The following is an 18,978-nucleotide window of genomic DNA, read 5'->3' as shown; positions in this document are numbered from 1 at the left end:
GTAACATAAAGGACGGATTTAATGCGACATGACCATTCAAACAGCAGTTGCTTTCTAAAACATCAGATATGTATCGGATTCAGTACCACATACGAAAGTGACCCAGGTCGGATTTGAAAATATTGGATTTGTGCTGTTCAAACTGTCATACCATGACCGGAAATGGGTCGCATAGGATCAAAAATGGCGGATTTGTTGCGCTTTTGCCTGCAGTGTGAACGTAGCCTTTGTCTGATCCTGAGACACCAGCAACTTAGACTTTAAGTTTGCAGATGATACAAAGGCCATGTTTTATTACATTTTCACTCTTCTCAGTGGTTGATCCTCCTTTTGATTTTTGACTCTCTCATTTTATTATCCAAATCATTTTCAGTTTTTGAAGTTTTTTTGTGTTTTTCTTTTTGCGTTTAAGTTTATAGTAGTGTATCCAGAACTTGTCTGCAATATTTTCAGAAGGTTTATTTGTTTAGGAGAGAATTGATACATATCATGCATTTTGTCTGCTTACCACAGATAGCCATGGCAAGCAGTATTTTCAATAGTGCCAACTTTTTACCCCTCCGTCATAAAAGACCGATGGTGTCATCACCCCATCAGTGGCGTAGACACCTAAATTCTGAATATGATAACTGGAGAATGCAATGTAGGAGCTTCAAATTGATACCACAAGTGCATCTAAAGAAAAATCTCTAGATGGTGCAAGACTGCATCCAGTAAAATAAATATTACATTATAATAATAGGAATATAGAAGATCAAAAAGTTTAAAGAACAGATTACAAGCTTTTGCTGATTTGGCCAATCTTATGTTTGAGGCTTTGTGAGAATAACCCAATATATTATCTCTCCCTATTTGCTTCTCTCTTATCTGTATTCTTATCTATAAAGTTTCAGCATGGCAAATTTGGTAAGCGATGAACAAAAAATAGTTTTTGTACAGTGTTTTTTACAGTGTGCTCTGAGATAGGCATGAGATGATGCCATACATCATTTCCTCTGAAGGTTCTCCCTCAGACACCTTAGAACATGACATTAGAAGAGAACACTGACATTCTCACTCTGGGGGATAAGGTCATGCTGCACAACCCAATGTTGAAAAAACCCAAAAGATTTTAAAAAAGAAACTGACCCAAATATGGTGTAGAGTAGGGCTGGGCCATATTATACCGTTCACGGTAATACCGGTATAATGTTAGGCAACGATAGGAAAATGAAATATCGCGATAGAATATGAGTAAAACGAGCATGCGCAGAGCCTTTGTTTTCATATGCACATGGCCGATTGTTGAGTGAAACAGATGAACCAGATTTGGTTTGTAAAAACGGTGCAACTTCAGTGATGTGGAACTGGTTTGGTGTTTGTCCGTCAGATACACAACAAAGCACATTTTTTTGCAGAACATGCAAGCGGCCGTCGTTATTGTCGTATTTGTCGGACTAAGATGCTCTTAAATCTGGGAGTAATCTGGGTCCTAAACTCCGTATCGTTCAGGTCAAAAGAACACTGCAGCATCACTGAGAGTTTAAAAACTGTCTAAATTCTTTCATCTTTAATAAAACGATCAGAATTGCTGCTTTACCAGGTGTATCTATGAAGTTTAACTTCCAGGCATCCATGAAAACAAAATTTATTACATTTAACAGAGTTAGAAGTTAGCAGGAAGCTAGCGGACGTTAGCTCGCTAGTTTCGCTAGTTACCTAAGCATGATATTGCATGTTCTGACTGAGAGATTTCTGAAAAAATTCAAACGTACAGCTCTGCTATCACTTCCAACATAAATGAAGACAGGAAACTAAACAGCAGTGACGTTTGTAGGGTTACTGAAGTTGGGCAAGCTGGTATACAATGATGTGCTACGTGATCGCTAGCGACACAGCTATGTTAGTATAACATACACAGTGAAGCTGGAGGACGAACACTAACACTTTTCCACTTATAAAAGTTAACATGAAGGCTCCTCATGGTTAGAGACAAATGCAATCGCATGGCAGGATGCTGTAAACGGACCAAACTTCAGTCAGGAGAACAACTGAGATAATCCATCCACAATACGAGGTTAGTCATTAATATACTGCAACAACATGGGAATAGAGCCGCTGCCAGAGAATTCAACATTAATGAATCAATGGTACAGAAATGGAGGAAGCAAGAAGAATGAGTTTAATAAAGTTTGATTTATCTGACTGCTTTGTTTCGATTAATGTGCCTTATAATCCCGCGCACCTTATGGTCCGAAAAATACGTACTGCACACTGCAGTTTAATGTTGCAAAGCACCTCTTTTTAACTTCAGTGGATATTATACATGGTTATGCTCAGGATATGTCAGCCCATTTCTACTGGAAATGCCTTTTGGTTAAACTTTCAGCAAGGAATTTGCATTTGCACTGTTACGTTTTTATAAAGCTTTAATGTACATAAAAAACAGCTTCTTGTTTAAGTGAAAATAAATGGAAGGTTGTCTTTTTGCGCTAGTAATGTTGTGGAGTTGTATTTTGTCTCGCATCAATTATATCGTCAGTTATATCGTTATCGCAAATTTTCATATATATATATCGTGATAAATATTTTTGGCCATATCGCCCTGCTCTAGTGTAGAGGATCATCATTGGTGATGTTGGTTTAAAGCAGAGGTTAATACAAATGTATTAAATGTTTATTCCCATAAACAAATAATGTATTGATAGTTTCCTTTTTAACATTCTCCATTTCTTTTAAGTGTAATATAGAAATGTTTTCAGACAATAATGATAACTAGTGATCAAAAGATTTGACAATGATGCACAATTATTGATATAAATATACCATTTTGTAAAGAACTGGCACCAAATAAGTAGCTTTTGAGCATCAAACCGGACACATCTCCCCATCTGTTTTGTAGTGCTTGTAAAAAATGCAGCCGTGTATTTATTATTTAATAGCACATTTAATTCAATTTTATATAGCGCAAAACCACAACAACAGTTGCCTGAAGGTGCTTTTTAAGATAAAAACCCTACAATAATAGAAAACCAAAACAATCAAGCACTTGGCAAAAGTGGGAAGGAAAAAATTCCCTGTCAGATGAAAAAAAAACCTCTGGCAGAAGGTGCAGACATCTGATGCAAAAGACAGAAATTAATAATAACTAAGAGTAGAAAGAGGCAAGTAAAGAAGAAGCGCCCAGTGCATTATGAGAAACCCCAAGAAGCCTGGGAGGATTCAGAGTCACCTGATCCAGCCCTAACTATATGGTTTAGGAAAAAGGAACGATTTAAACCTAATCTTAAAAGTTGAGAATGTGTCTCCCTCCCACGTCTAAACTGGGAGCTGGATCCACAAAAGAAGAGCCTGAAAACTGAAGGGCAAAATATTTCCAAGCATTTTGAATACAAATTTTTCAAGTGATTTCAAGTGAAGGAGCTTCAAGAAAAACCTGATAATAATGAATTACAGTAGCCCAGCCTAGAAGTAATAAATGCATGAACTAGTTTTCCCCACAGCTGTCAGACTCCTGAACTCTGCCTCCTGACATCTGACCCATGTTATCACATGGACTGGACATACACACACCCACAACCACCTACACACACAATGGACAACTGTACCCTCATACACACAATAATAACATGGACTGAACCACCACTCACAACCACTTGCACTTTATATAGCCTCTGTAGACATTATCCACATATCTCACTTATCTTAACTGCACTACTGTATAATTCTGTGTAAATAATCATTCTGTACATACGATAAATTTTAAATCTACAACTGTTTATAACTTGCATAGTTCACATTTCTGTATAGCTGTATAGCTCATATTTCTGTATAGTTTTTCATATTTATATCCTGTTTATAGCCGGTACATAGCTTGTACTCAATACAGCCTGTACATACTTATAGTTATAGCATATTCATAACATACTTCATACCGTGTACATTATAACATACCATAATAGACCCATTTCTGTAATATACTCACATATCTATATTATTGCTAATATATACTGTAATATATCTATATCATGGCTAAAGCACTTCTGGATGAATGCAAACTGCATTTCGTTGCCTTGTACCTGTGACATGTGCAATGACAATAAAGTTGAATTCTAATTCTAATTCTAGTTTTTCAGCATCCTTTTGAAACATGATATTTCTAATTTTAGAGATATTACGCAAATAGAAGAAAGTAGTCCTACAAATTTCTTTAATATGTGCATTGAAGGACATATCCTGGTCAAAAAGTATTCCAAGATTCCTCACAGTGTTACTGGGCCAAGGTAATGCCATCCAGAGTAAGTATCTGGTTTCTAATAAAGTTGGGTATCATCTGTAGAGCAATGAAAATGTATCCTATGCCAGGGGTGTCGAACTCCAGACCTCGAGGGCCGGTGTCCTGCAGGTTTTAGATATCCCCCTGGGTCAACACACCTGAATCAAATGACGAGTTCATTACCAGGCCTCTCAAGAACTTTAAGATATGTTGAGGAGGCAATGTAGCCATTTAAATCGGCTGTGTAGGATCAAGAACACATCTAAAACCTGAAGGACACCGGCCCTCAAGGCCTGGAGTTCGACACCTGTGTCCTATGCCAATGAATGGAGGAAAGATTGGGTAACAAAAAGTTTTTAAATACCGTATTTTTCGGACCATAAGGCACACAGGATTATAAGGCGCATTAAGCAAAACAAAACAATCAGATAAGTCAAACTTTACTCAACTCATTCTTCTTGCTTCCTCCACTTCCGTACCATTGATTCATCCATCCATCCATCTTCATCCGCTTTATCCGGGGCCGGGTCGCGGGGGCAGCAGCCTAAGCAAAGAGGCCCAGACCTCCCTCTCCCCAGCCACCTCCTCCAGCTTATCCGGGGGAATACCAAGGCGTTCCCAGGCCAGCCGAGAGATATAATCTCTCCAGCGTGTCCTGGGTCTGCCCCGGGGCCTCCTTCCGGTGGGACATGCCTGGAACACCTCACCCAGGAGGCGCCCAGGGGGCATCCTTGTCAGATGCCCAAACCACCTCAGCTGGCTCCTTTCGATGTGGAGCAGCAGCTGCTCTACTCTGAGCCCCTCCCGGATGGCCGAACTTCTCACCCTATCTCTAAGGGAGAGGCCAGCCACCCTTCGGAGGAAGCTCATTTCTGCCGCTTGTATCCGCGATCTCGTTCTTTCGGTCACTACCCACAGCTCGTGGCCATAGGTGAGGGTAGGGACGTAGATCGACCGGTAAATTGAGAGCTTCGCTTTTACACTCAGCTCCCTCTTCACCACGACGGACCGGTGCAGCGTCTGCATTACTGCAGCTGCAGCCCCAATCCGTCTGTCGATCTCCGGCTCCCTTCTCGCATTACTCGCGAACAAGACCCCGAGATACTTGAACTCCTCCACTTGGGGCAGGAACTCATCCCCGACCCGGAGTGGGCACTCCACCCTTTTCCGGCTGAGAACCATGGCCTCAGATTTGGAGGTGCTGATCCTCATTCCCGCTGCTTCACACTCGGCTGCGAACCGCTCCAGTGCGAGCTGGAGGCCCTCACCCGATGAAGCCAACAGAACCACATCATCTGCAAAAATCAGAGATGAGATTCTGAGGCCACCAAAGCGAAAGCCGTCCGCCACTTGGCTGCGCCTAGAAATCCTGTCCATAAAAATTATGAACAGAACCGGAGACAAAGGGCAGCCCTGGCGGAGCCCATCACCCACCGGGAACGAGTCCGACTTATTGCCGGCAATGCGGACCAAGCTCTTGCAACGGTTGTATAGGGATCGAATGGCCCGTAGCAATGGGCCAGACACCCCATACTCCCGCAACACCTCCCACAGGACACCCCTAGGGACACGGTCGAATGCCTTCTCCAAGTCCACAAAACACATGTAGACTGGTTGGGCAAACTCCCATGCACCCTCAAGTATCCTGGAGAGGATAAAGAGCTAGAATTTCAAGCAGTACAACATTTTGCGGCAACAACAAAACGTGAGACATTTGTTGTTTTTATGTTTATTTATTGTTTTTATGTTCAGTCTCAACTGTTACGAAGTTGATGTGCAGTTAATAAGTGCAATAAATATTTATACTGGAAAAGAAAATCGTGAGAGAATCGTGATCTCAATTCTAAGCCAAAAAATCGTGATTCTCATTTTATGCAAAATCGTGCAGCCCTACTTCACATTAACTTTCATCGAGTAGAAAAAAGTTGTGCTAACATAGCTGTGTCGCTAGCGATCACGTAGCACATCATTATATACCAGCTAGCTGATTTGTGCTGATGTTGGTAAGATTCCAGTATGGTTGTCTTTCTCTAAATTTATGCCAGAAGTTTCTAAAAATATCTTAAATACAAGCTGACTCATTTATTTTAATATAATTACTTGGCTGATTCATTTCACCAGCCTGAAAATGCACAGTTCAAAGGAAATAGACCCAAATAGACCCATTAATGTTCACTGTTACACCAGTCTTTGTTGCCATGGATTCCAGGACTTCCAAACTGGAGTGTGTTCGGCTTAGGCCCGCTGGGGAGCAAGTCACCTCATGGAACATTGCACTTCTTGATTAGATGCTAGTTCTATAGAACTAACATCTAATCAGAACCTTCTTAAAAAGTTTTGAAAATGACAAACGTTCTTGTTCCGCTGGCAGTGAGTCTAAAGGTGAGTATGAGATTTAGAGCATTGCTAATTCTGTCAGTGCTCTTCTCTTTTCAGGCATTTGGAGGATGTGGTGTTCACCTGTGGCTGTGAGATTCGCTGGCTGCAGCTATGGCAACAGAGAGGAGAGGCAGGTCTTAGCAGCCAGCAGTTATACTGTGCTGACAGCTACAGGAGAATATTGCTTCAAGATATGAACATCAGCAGTTGTGGTAAGCTTGTGTGGTTATATTTATACTCTAAATATACACATTAACCATGGTATTCTGACTGCTGATTCCATTTAATTGCAGCCAGTAAATCTCCAGTAGTTGATTCTGTTCATCTGGATGTAGCGTTTTGTAGGAGAAATGTTTCGTCACTCATCCAAGTGACTTCTTCAGTCCCAGCTGACTGCAGGTTTAATCTTATAAACAGTACATTTGCACAATGACTGAAACCAGCCCACTGAAGGAACAATGGGCTGGGAGGTCAGTTCCTTAATCTTAATTATGCAAATTCTCATGACCGTTGATCAACAACCACTGACTAAAACCCACTGATCAAAGACCATTGATCAATGGGTATGAGTACCATTCACCAAGAGTTGGGGAATGGCTGCAATCACAGCATTGTAAGATGGCGAAAGATGTACCCTTAGGCGCTCTCCTCGATTCAGAGATGGTCTTTCCCTTTTCATGTAAATGGCCTCCTTGACTCCGCACTCAAACCAGCGTTCCTCCCTGTCCAAGATGTGTACATCCTCATCATTGAAAGAGTGTCCACGGGCCTGTAGGTGTGAATAGACTGCAGAGTCCTGGCCTGACGAGGTGGCTCTTCTGTGTTGTGCCATCCACTTTGCCAGAGGTTGTTTTGTTTCCCCGATGTATAAATCCTGACAATCCTCCTGGCATTTAACAGCGTACACTATGTTACTCTGTTTGTGTCGGGGGACCCGATCCTTGGGGTGGACCCATTTTTGGCGCAGCGTGTATTGGTGTTTAAAAGCCACAGAGACCTGGTGTTTAGAAAAAATGTGTCTCAACTGCTCTGACACGTACGGAATCACTACAGGTTTTCGCTTAAGCAGTGGTTGTCCTTTTCTCCTGGATCGGCTGGAGCTTGCTTTTGGCGCCTTCCCAGCTTTGACAAAAGTCCAGCTGGAATAACCACATTTACTCAGGGCCTTCTTGAGGTGCTGTTCTTCTGCTTCCCTGGCCGCTGTGTCTGTGGTGATGGTGTTCGCTCTGTGTTGTAGCGTCCTGATGACACCCAGTTTATGCTCCAGTGGATGATGAGAGTCAAACCTTAAATACAGATCCGTATGCGTAGGTTTACGGTACACATCAGCTTTTAGATGTCCCCCATTGCTGATGGAAATCTCACAGTCTAAGAAGGCTAACCTGCCACTTTTCATATCCTCCCTGGTGAATTTGATGTGATATGAACAGAATCAGCTATTGGAGATTTACTTACCTGGATGATTGAGCATCCATCAAGATGCAGCCAGTAAAATGATGGTCAGAGCATTTGTCTTTCTTTCAGTAATGCTGGGCATACGCTGTGTGATTTTTGGCCCATTTTGAGCGTGCGACCGACTTCATCGTGTGTCGTGCATCATGTAGTATACATGGGTAACGAGAAGCGATTAACACCTCACGTCCAGCTCCCAATCATCAATCGTTTGGTCATAAGAAAATCAAACCTGTTTGAAATCTTGTCGGCCTCACAAAATTATCACGACTACAACAACCGTGAAAATAATTGGATGGACATTGCTGCTCAATCACAGCTGCCTGTTCATAGTTTTTTATTAGCAATTTAGCAAGGTTGATGGTGGTGGTGTGCGTGTCTGTGTGAGTGAAAGACAGAGAGGAAGAGAGAGGGAGAGCGAGCGACAGATTTTCTGCTATAACCTTCATGTTATGGACGCACAGTGTGAGCACTCAGGTCGCATCAGAGCCTCGGGCTTTATAGTGTGAGACTCTGCATCGTGACCTACGAACTTCTAACCCCTGCAAGTCAATCATACAGTTTGAGCAGGAGCTGAATAACGCGACTGAAAAAATCGCACAGTGTTTGCACAGCTTAAGTCTGTCGATGCTACTGAGGTATCCCTGTCAACCTCATAAAATCAGCAGAGAGAAAAACTGAACACAGCACCTTTAAACAAAAATGGATAAAAGTCACTAGCTTGAGGATGATGATGATGATGATTATTGTTGTTGTTTTTATTGTTATTAAAAGATAATAATAATAATAATAATAGTAATAATAATAATAGAAATGTTGGCAGAAATGTTTTTTTACACACACACAAACATACACCATATACTGTATACTAGAAATGCTAGTTGGTTAAATTATTCTTATATGTTCAGTTATCAGTTACCTGTTGGTTCAAAGATCAAAGAAGAAGGCACCTGCCACTGACTGGACCTGCAGCTCCAGCAGATAGCTGTTCTTTCCCCCCCCCTTTGTACACACACAGGCACACTCTTACTAAAGTAATCAAGCAAAACACAATCGTCTAAGAATGTGTATCTCTTTGTTCTTCTTTGTTCTGTCTCTCTGTATTCATATTACCATGGTGCTGTGTTGAGATGCAAGCTGTTGCAGTAGCCCTTGTGTTTATGACTTTGCTACTTAAACACATTTTTTTTCTCATTGGGCTTTTTTTCTTTAATTTAGGTTTTTTTTTAACACTGGTGAGCAAGACCTGGTATTCTAAGGAGAATAATCTGTCTCTTCCGGAGGAGACAATGGGCTTGCATGGGTAAAGCTAAGTGATTCGAAAATAAGAGATGTAACCTGTCCATTCCAGCTAACATCATGGGGAATGTGAGTTCCTTGAGCATAGGATAGATTAAAGAGGGCTGATTATGACACAGAGGGACTACTGTGAGTTTAGTATGTTGTGCATCATCTAAACATGGCTGAACTCACACATCCCAGATGACAGCATTAGTGACTGAAAAATGGTACAATCCTGGACATGTTACTATGTGGGCCAGATATTGATCTGGACGGTGTTAGACTGCATTCATAGTACTTCTTATCGGTTATTGTTGGTGTTGTTTACATTGAACCATCAGCTGATGAAGATGCAGCATGTAACATCACTCTTTCCTCGGTAAAATGCCTGCCAGCCCTGAATTCTGGGGTTTTTATTGTTGTCACTGCAATCCCTCTTCTGACCATCTGACCACAATGTAGTCCTGCTGACACCAAGGTATGTTCCTCTTGCTTAACAACACATTGTATCTACAAGAGTTGTTCATGAGGCTGTGAAGACACTGCAGGTCTGCTTTGAGTCTGGAGCCTGGAAAGTACTTTATAATCTGCATGGAGGAGACATTAACAGTTTCCCTTGCTGCATCACAGACTAACAAAATGAACAATAAGCCTTGCATTGCTAGTGACCAAAAGGAACTACTTAATTAAAGGGTTAAATCCAACATCTTCAGGTTCGGGCACAGAGAAGAACTGAGGAGAATGCAGCATGACCAAAGGGTGAGGCAAAGGAAATGCTAGGACCCTAGGAGAGCTGGACAAGGACGTAGAAGGCCCTTAACCAATCAGTAGGACCAATACCTGCTGCTTTGTGCAAGGAGGAACAGGATGAGCACTGCCAGAGCTACAAAATTACCTCCATCAAGCAACTGATGTGAATATCTTTGACCAAACTATCAGAAACAGAATTAGGAGGGTGGCCTCAGGGCCCAACATCCCCTAGTGGGCCCTGTCCTGACTGCCTGGCACCATGAAGCCCAATGAGCGTTTGCCATTGAGTAATAATAATAATAATAATAATGGATTGGATTTATATAGCGCTTTTCAAGGAACCCAAAGCGCTTTACAATACCACTATTCATTCACTCTCACATTCATACACTGGTGGAGGCAGCTACAGTTGTAGCCACAGCTGCCCTGGGGCAGACTGACAGAAGCGAGGCTGCCATATCGCGCCATCGGCCCCTCTGGCCAACATCAGTAGGCAAGTAGGGTAAAGTGTCTTGCCCAAGGACAAAACGACCAGGACAGAGAGCCCAGGGATCGAACCGGCGACCTTCCGGTTACAGATGCAATTCCCAACCCCCTGAGCCACAGTCGCCCAGTACCAGAATTGGCAGCTTCACCTCTGGCATTGTGTGCAGATGAGAGCAGTTGAACCCTGAGCACATGTGACAGATGTGAAAGGGTCTGGAGAAGCTGTGGAGAGCATTATGCTGACGGTAATGTTGTTCAGCATGACTGGTTTGATGGTGGGTCAGTGATGGTAGGAATAGGAGGGACACACAGACCTCTACATGCTTGGCAACGGCATCCTCACTGCCATTAGGTGTGAGATGAGAATATGCTGGAAATTGCTCAAGGATGAAGGAATTGATACCATTGACTGGGCCCACGCTTGCCTGACATAAATCCAATAGAACCCCTTTGGGACATTATGTTTCAGTCCATCCAATCCCACCAGGTTCCATCTGTCCTGGATCTTAGTGATGCCCTGGTCCACACTGAGCTAGGTCAATTTATTTATAATCAAAATTTAAAAACAAAAAGGGTTACCAAAAGTGTTGTATAAATAAAAGGAATAAAACAGAGCAGGAAAATGCAGAAAAAAACTTAAGACAGACAAGAAAAAAAACATAGTGTCACATTTAAACACAAGGGCGTAAAGATATGGGTGTAAAGATAGGTCTTCAAGTGTTTAAAGGTATTAAGTGTTGGTGAGTTCCTAATTTAAAGAAGCAGACTGTTGCAAATTTTAGGTGCAGCTACAGCAATGGCCTGATCTTTTCTATGCTTTAGTCTGCTTTTGGAAAACCAGAAGAATCTGATCAGCTGACCCTAAAGTTCTATTAGACGTGCATTGTTAAAATTTTGGAAAGGTGAGAGCGTGCTAATCTATTTAAAGACTTAAAATGACAAAAAATTCTAAAATGTACTGGAGGTCAGTCTAAAGAAGTCAAAAAATCGGAAATATGGTCTTACTCTATTTGCATGCACATGTCAGGAGGAGCTGATATGGTGGGGCAAGTACCTGGACATCCACAGTGACAACTTGGTGAACTTGAAACCTAACACAGTTGGAAATTTTAGCCATTTTCAAACATTTAAAAAAAAAAAATCTCTTTGGGGTGGTATCAGATCAGTTTCAGTTTGAATCTCAGTGGTAGAGCATACTCAGGGTGGAGAGAGCAGTGATTAGAGCAGACTTTAATAGACCTGTAGCTGAAGGGAACAGAGGTGATGAGGAGGTATTAGGTAGGTATGGTGTTACGGAGAGATTGTTCAGATGATGGTGGGTTTTGTGAAAAGGATGGAAACGACTTTGGTGAATACATACTTTAAGAAGGAGGAACATAGGATAACATATTTTTCTCTTTCTCCTTCTCTGTATTCCCTTCTCAGACCTACCAGATATCAGCGTCAGCCACAGCAACCTCACAGTTGTCGAAGGTGATCAAGTAACGGCAATCTGTAATGGCTCTGGTTCACCATTACCTGAAGTGGATTGGCCTGTCACTGGCTTGCACTCCATCAATGCACAAGAGGTAGGGAGGGCATGCACAAATTCACAACTTCACAGAGAACGGACTAATCCTAGGCTTGAAATGACGGCATTCCGTAAATTGATACCAAATGGCAGCAGGACGTTCCTTCATAAATAGCTTTTCTATGTCTTCTTGGTATCATTTATTGACATAATTATTACTAGAAAGAGACCACTGTACTCTTTGGATTTATTTTAAAAGTTAGCTTTAGCTACTGATATGAAGGGGTTAATTAACAAAGCTGCAACAACTAATTGTTGTAGCTCAATCACTTGCCTGTTTTTTATGGGAGTTGATTTTAACAATCACGTAGAAGCTTGAAATAACTGCCTCAAGACTACTTTTAATTTAATATTTGAGTCAACAGGCTGACCTCAAAATTAAAATAAGCTTACTCACAAGTTTAATCGCATTCTGATCTTGTCCTGGGATAGGACATAAAAACTGATCATATACCAAAAAACCCCTCCTTTTTTAATGACCATTTTTGACAACTTTTAAATTTACCATAATCAATAGAATCAGGGGTTTAGAGCAAGGGTTCCCCACAGAGAGCCTTCTTCACCAACACATATGCCACCTAACACTGCCCCGTCTACCGAACCAGACTCGGGGCACCCTTTTGGGGGGCTGGTCAGCTCTGTGAAGTTGAGAACGAACCCGCCGTCATAGCCAGCAAGCCCCCAAAAACTGCCTCACCTCTTTGTTAGTCTTCAGCTGTTCTACCAACCTGTCAGCCGAGGGTGGTAGACCCTGGTCCGAGCAGATCTTATGCTCAGTAATTCTGGCGACTATACTGTATATTAATACAAAAAGGATTACAAATGGAAGCAATGGTTTCTACAATCTTCATTCTCCAGCTTCGACTTTACCTCATTTCAAATAAGTCGCACTAACCCAGTTTTCTGTGCTGTCATCTGCAGCTGCCTGAAATACAATAAGAACTTCATAAACAACTTCCCTGATTTTTTTTTTTTTTTATACAGTGGGGCAAAAAAGTATTTAGTCAGCCACCGATTGTGCAAGTTCCCCCACCTAAAATGATGACAGAGGTCAGTAATTTGCACCAGAGGTACACTTCAACTGTGAGAGACAGAATGTGAAAAAAAAAAAATCCATGAATCCACATGGTAGGATTTGTAAAGAATTTATTCGTAAATCAGGGTGGAAAATAAGTATTTGGTCAATAACAAAAATACAACTCAATACTTTGTAACATAACCTTTGTTGGCAATAACAGAGGTCAAACGTTTACTATAGGTCTCTACCAGGTTTCGCACACACAGTAGTTGGTATTTTGGCCCATTCCTCCATGCAGATCTTCTTGAGAGCAGTGATGTTTTGGGGCTGTCGCCGAGCAACACGGACTTTCAACTCCCGCCACAGATTTTCTATGGGGTTGAGGTCTGGAGACTGGCTAGGCCACTCCAGGACTTTCAAATGCTTCTTACGGAGCCACTCCTTTGTTGCCCGGGCGGTGTGTTTTGGATCATTGTCATGTTGGAAGACCCAGCCTCGTTTCATCTTCAAAGTTCTCACTGATGGAAGGAGGTTTTGGCTCAAAATCTCACGATACATGGCCCCATTCATTCTGTCCTTAACACTGATCAGTCGTCCTGTCCCCTTGGCAGAAAAACAGCCCCATAGCATGATGTTTCCACCCCCATGCTTCACAGTAGGTATGGTGTTCTTGGGATGCAACTCAGTATTCTTCTTCCTCCAAACACGACGAGTTGAGTTTATACCAAAAAGTTCTACTTTGGTTTCATCTGACCACATGACATTCTCCCAATCCTCTGCTGTATCATCCATGTGCTCTCTGGCAAACTTCAGACGGGCCTGGACATGCACTGGCTTCAGCAGCGGAACACGTCTGGCACTGCGGGATTTGATTCCCTGCCGTTGTAGTGTGTTACTGATGGTGACCTTTGTTACTTTGGTCCCAGCTCTCTGCAGGTCATTCACCAGGTCCCCCCGTGTGGTTCTGGGATCTTTGCTCACCGTTCTCATGATCATTTAGACCCCATGGGATGAGATCTTGCGTGGAGCCCCAGATCGAGGGAGATTATCAGTGGCCTTGTATGTCTTCCATTTTCTGATGATTGCTCCCACAGTTGATTTTTTCACACCAAGCTGCTTGCCTATTGTAGATTCACTCTTCCCAGTCTGGTGCAGGTCTACAATACTTTTCCTGGTGTCCTTCGAAAGCTCTTTGGTCTTGGCCATGGCGGAGTTTGGAGTCTGACTGTTTGAGGCTGTGGACAGGTGTCTTTTATACAGATGATGAGTTCAAACAGGTGCCATTCATACAGGTAACGAGTGGGGGACAGAAAAGCTTCTTACAGAAGACGTTACAGGTCTGTGAGAGCCAGAGATTTTCCTTGTTTGGGGTGACCAAATACTTATTTTCCACCCTAATTTATGAATAAATTCTTTACAAATCCTACCATGTGGATTCATGGATTTTCTTTTCACATTAGGTCTCTCACAGTTGAAGTGTACCTCTGGTGCAAATTACTGACCTCTGTCATCATTTTAAGTGGGGGAACTTGCACAATCGGTGGCTGACTAAATACTTTTTTGCCCCACTGTAGCTGGGATTATGCCCAACTATGATTGTGTTCTCATTGTTAGAGATTTTAATATACATGTGTGTTGGCTCGCTGGTCGATGGCAGCAGACCTACTGTGCAGTCTCTCCAAGAAGGCACTGAACAAATTTTTTGTAGACCACTGTTACGTTCCCCTGGGGGGGGTCTAGGCGGTGAGGGGGAAGTAACAAAAGTGACCGGGTCAGAAAAAGGAGTCAAGGAGGCGAAACAGTTTAAATAAAACAGTTTTATTGAAGTAAGTCAACTAAAAGAGACGGACAAGCCGTTATCACCATAAAACACCAACAAAACACAAACAAAACTCAGGCGTTGGTCAAATAAAGCAAAAAGTCAAAAGGAAAGCGCAGCTCACTAGCTGGACAACACACTACACAGCTCACTAGCTGGACAACACACTACACAGCTCACTAGCTGGAAAACACACTACACAGCTCACTAGCTGGAAAACACACTACACAGCTCACTAGCTGGAAACCACCGCAAACACTCAGCTCACTAGCTGTACCCACACAAAATGGCACTCTGGCCCAGAGCTCACCCTGCTCTGGGCTTAAATACCCTTAATTGCTGATGGGAGTCAGCTGCGCCGGAGGGAAAGGTGGCATCTCAGGTAGGAGGTAGTGGGACACGCCCACACAGGCACCCTCAGGAGAGAGAGAGGCCCTGCTAGGGCCGTAACACCCCCTCCCATAAATGCAAACCCATGGTTTGTCAAATTTATGTTAGCAAGGGGTGCAGATCTGAAGGGTGGTTTTGAACATGAACCGGAGAAAGGATCAACCAGCGGCAGCTCAGGGTTAGTTGGCCTCGTACACCGATTACGGGGTGCTACCGAGCAATTGTGCTCCAGGTTTAGCCTTTCCGTAGGCCTGGCAAGCTTGTCAGTTTGAGAGCCACGACTGACTTTTCTCAAAACAGGCCCCTTTTGTGTTGAGTGGGCTTTCTGTTTGAGTGCCAGTTTGACACAATTGGCAACCACATGGCCAGGCTTGTGACAGAAAAAACACAGTTTGGGCCTAGGTCTTAACACCATAACTGCATTTTCCTTCTTAGCTGGCCCACTTTTACCTGTCCAGGCTGCGCTATAGTGCAGAGGGATATCCTGTCCTACCGCACTTGCTGTATGAATCAGCTTAAACTCATCTGCCAGGGTGGCAGCTTGCTGTAGAGTTGTAACCCTCTGTTCACTTAAAGGGCCACAGACTTAGGAACAGAGTTTTTAAAATCCTCCACCAGCATAAGCTCACGTATGGACCCCACATCATTAACCTGGCTTTCCGCACACCACCTATCAAAGAGCCTTGCCTTCTCCCTGGCGAAGTCAAGATAGGACTGTCCCTGCGCCAACTCTGAAAAAGCTGTGAACACTGGATTCACAGAAGTCTGGAACCAGGTGAATGTTATTGCTCACAAACGAGCCTCTAGACACCTGTACACTAGCAGCTGTGTCAACCATTTTGGGGATGGTGAAGAGTTAGAAAAACACAACCTAATTAAGACAGTTAACAGACCACTACACAACTTCCTTTAGCTGACCAACTAACCTCCCGCCACACACACACACGTTAACAAAACAACTTACCCAGTTCCAAAACCTTGCCCTGTCTATCTTCCGGAGCGTGCTGGGCTCGAGGCAACTTTAAAGGCAGAACTTCAGCGACCGGAGCCCTGAATTGCCTACCCCCGACAGAGAATTAATCCCCACCCAGGATTACTCCAAAAACAACAAAGGCAAAATAACAAGAGTGCCCGAAGGAGGAACTTAAAAAGCTCAGCTGGGCACTCACCTACCTTAACTGGGAAGTTATTAATCTCTAAAAGGTGCCAAAGCGAGATAATCAAAAAGAAAACCAAATCCAACACAGAACTCCCTTTTCAAATATCCCGGACGAGCCCCCACTTGTTACGTTCCCCTGGGGGGGGGGGGGGGGGGGGTCTAGGCGGTGAGGGGGAAGTAACAAAAGTGACCGGGTCAGAAAAAGGAGTCAAGGAGGCGAAACAGTTTAAATAAAACAGTTTTATTGAAGTAAGTCAACTAAAAGAGACGGACAAGCCGTTATCACCATAAAACACCAACAAAACACAAACAAAACTCAGGCGTTGGTCAAATAAAGCAAAAAGTCAAAAGGAAAGCGCAGCTCACTAGCTGGACAACACACTACACAGCTCACTAGCTGGAAACCACCGCAAACACTCAGCTCACTAGCTGTACCCACACAAAATGGCACTCTGGCCCAGAGCTCACCCTGCTCTGGGCTTAAATACCCTTAATTGCTGATGGGAGTCAGCTGCGCCGGAGGGAAAGGTGGCATCTCAGGTAGGAGCAGCGTCTCCAGGACATTGCATCTGGTGCTCAGCTTAGTATTGCAATTTTTCCATTTATTTAGTGCAGCTACACTCCAAAACTTGTGCTCTTGGTTTGAGTTGTAGTATAATTCTCAAACGCACTCCTTAAAACAGATAACCCAGTAGCTCGAAAGTGTTTCCGTAATTTAGTAGATATTTATTAAAAATGTTTTGTTACTCTAAGTTTAAAAAAAAAAAAAAAAAAAAACCTTAGTAAAGAAAAGACATCTTACTACTCGTCACTGATAGAGGAAAACTGGAACAAGACCAAGTTTCTTTCTTCAGATTAAGAACTCTGTTGAGCTGTGTGTTTTTAAACTAGCGATGAATTTCTTCATAAATAAAAGTATAACTAACCGCTGAGATTGTTTCTCTTCGATTGGTCTTGCTGAGTATAGTTCATTAATTGCTTCCTCTGTCATATTTAGGCTGTGTGCAGGCAGGATGAGGACCCAAGCGCAAACTCACGGGAGAACAGGACTGAACTCAAAGTACAGCTTTATTGCTGATGGAAGTTAAGGCGATACAAAATAATATGAAACTAAACTGGGGAGTCATAAAGGAACTGACTCACGAGGAAACACACGGAGGGGCACACAGTCATGAGGGAGAACGCGACACTGAACTGAGGGAGACGCGGACATAAATACTCAGAGGGTTAACGAGGGAAGTAGGAGCACACGGGGAACACAGGTGACACTGATAATTATAACAAGACACGGCAGGAGTAAACAACACTGATGGGAGACTGACAAAGTGAAACAGGAAGTGCACAGAGGTGCAGACAGGAGGGGAGAGAGAGAACAGACATAACGGGCTGGGGAAAACATTGAATGAAACACAAGGAGGGGAAATGAGGGCTCACAGATACACAGAGGGGCACACAGGGGGTAATCAAATAAGGAACATTTTAACAGGACAACCTGGGAACCAAGGCATAAATAAAGAAAAATACAAGACGCATGAAAACTGAGAATGCTGGGCCAACATGGCCCAGGACCATGACATCCTCTAAACAATCAATGTTTCTATTGGACCATATTTTTGTTGCTTATGCTTGTTTATTTTATCTTGTTGTCCCTCCAGGCTAGAGTCTACGACAATACTATTCACTCCATCAACATAACCTTGGTCAATGTAAGCAGAGATGACAACAACTTCCTATTAGTATGCACTGCCACCAACATAGTGGGCATGACCAACGCTTCAGTTCAGCTAACTGTTCACTGTAAGTAGATACACCACAGACACAACGTTATACACAAAACTGCACTCCATAAAAACTGTGAAAAGTAGCATTATAAATAGTTGTGGAAATGTGAGTTGGCTACTGTATCCATTTTAAGCTCTCTTCTTTTAAATATATAAATCTTAGTAAGATGCACTCATAAATTAAAACTCTAGCTTTACTTTACGAGATTGTCTTTGAGATTTCTATGAGGCAGTTAAGTGACTGAAATACTGTGGAAGAGATTAATAATAGTAATAACTAGTTAAAGATGGGAGCTGACAAATTCATTGTTAAAATTTTGACTTTACATCTATTTTTGTTTTAGTTCTATTTTAGCTGCCAAATTTTGTAATTGTCTTGAATCAATATTTATAAGTATTAGTATATAGTAGTATATAATATATTAGCGTTATTAGATAGCTGCTTCTTTGTACTTAGGTTAATGTTTGTGCAAATCTTAGAATATTGCAGGGAGAAATTACTGTGGTATCAGTTGTCTTCTTTGAGTGCATACTAGTGGTATTTAAGGTTTATTGCAGCCAAGGGTACTGTATATGCAGAGGGCTAAATAATGTCACACAGTGACTAATATGTTGCAGCTGTGTTTGAGATTGTAGGG

General features: G+C 42.5%; 1 protein-coding gene across 3 annotated transcripts in view; it reads left to right on the top strand.

The window, feature by feature from the left end:
- ntrk3a (neurotrophic tyrosine kinase, receptor, type 3a) overlaps window positions 1–18,978 on the top strand; it is an 86,877-nt gene that overhangs the window by 31,471 nt on the left and 36,428 nt on the right. For all 3 annotated transcript variants that reach the window (XM_080874209.1, XM_080874210.1, XM_080874211.1), the window contains exons 5-7: window positions 6,692–6,846; window positions 12,029–12,171; window positions 18,215–18,356. In XM_080874209.1, coding sequence (XP_080730335.1) covers window positions 6,692–6,846; window positions 12,029–12,171; window positions 18,215–18,356 — 440 coding nt within the window. The remainder of the gene's footprint in view (window positions 1–6,691; window positions 6,847–12,028; window positions 12,172–18,214; window positions 18,357–18,978) is intronic.

The sequence above is a fragment of the Rhamphochromis sp. 'chilingali' genome (assembly GCF_963969265.1).
Source record: "Rhamphochromis sp. 'chilingali' genome assembly, chromosome: 2".
Lineage (NCBI taxonomy): Eukaryota > Metazoa > Chordata > Actinopteri > Cichliformes > Cichlidae > Rhamphochromis > Rhamphochromis sp. 'chilingali'.
Note: the sequence above shows the minus strand (reverse complement) of the source record. Positions and strands in the feature narration are given on the sequence as shown.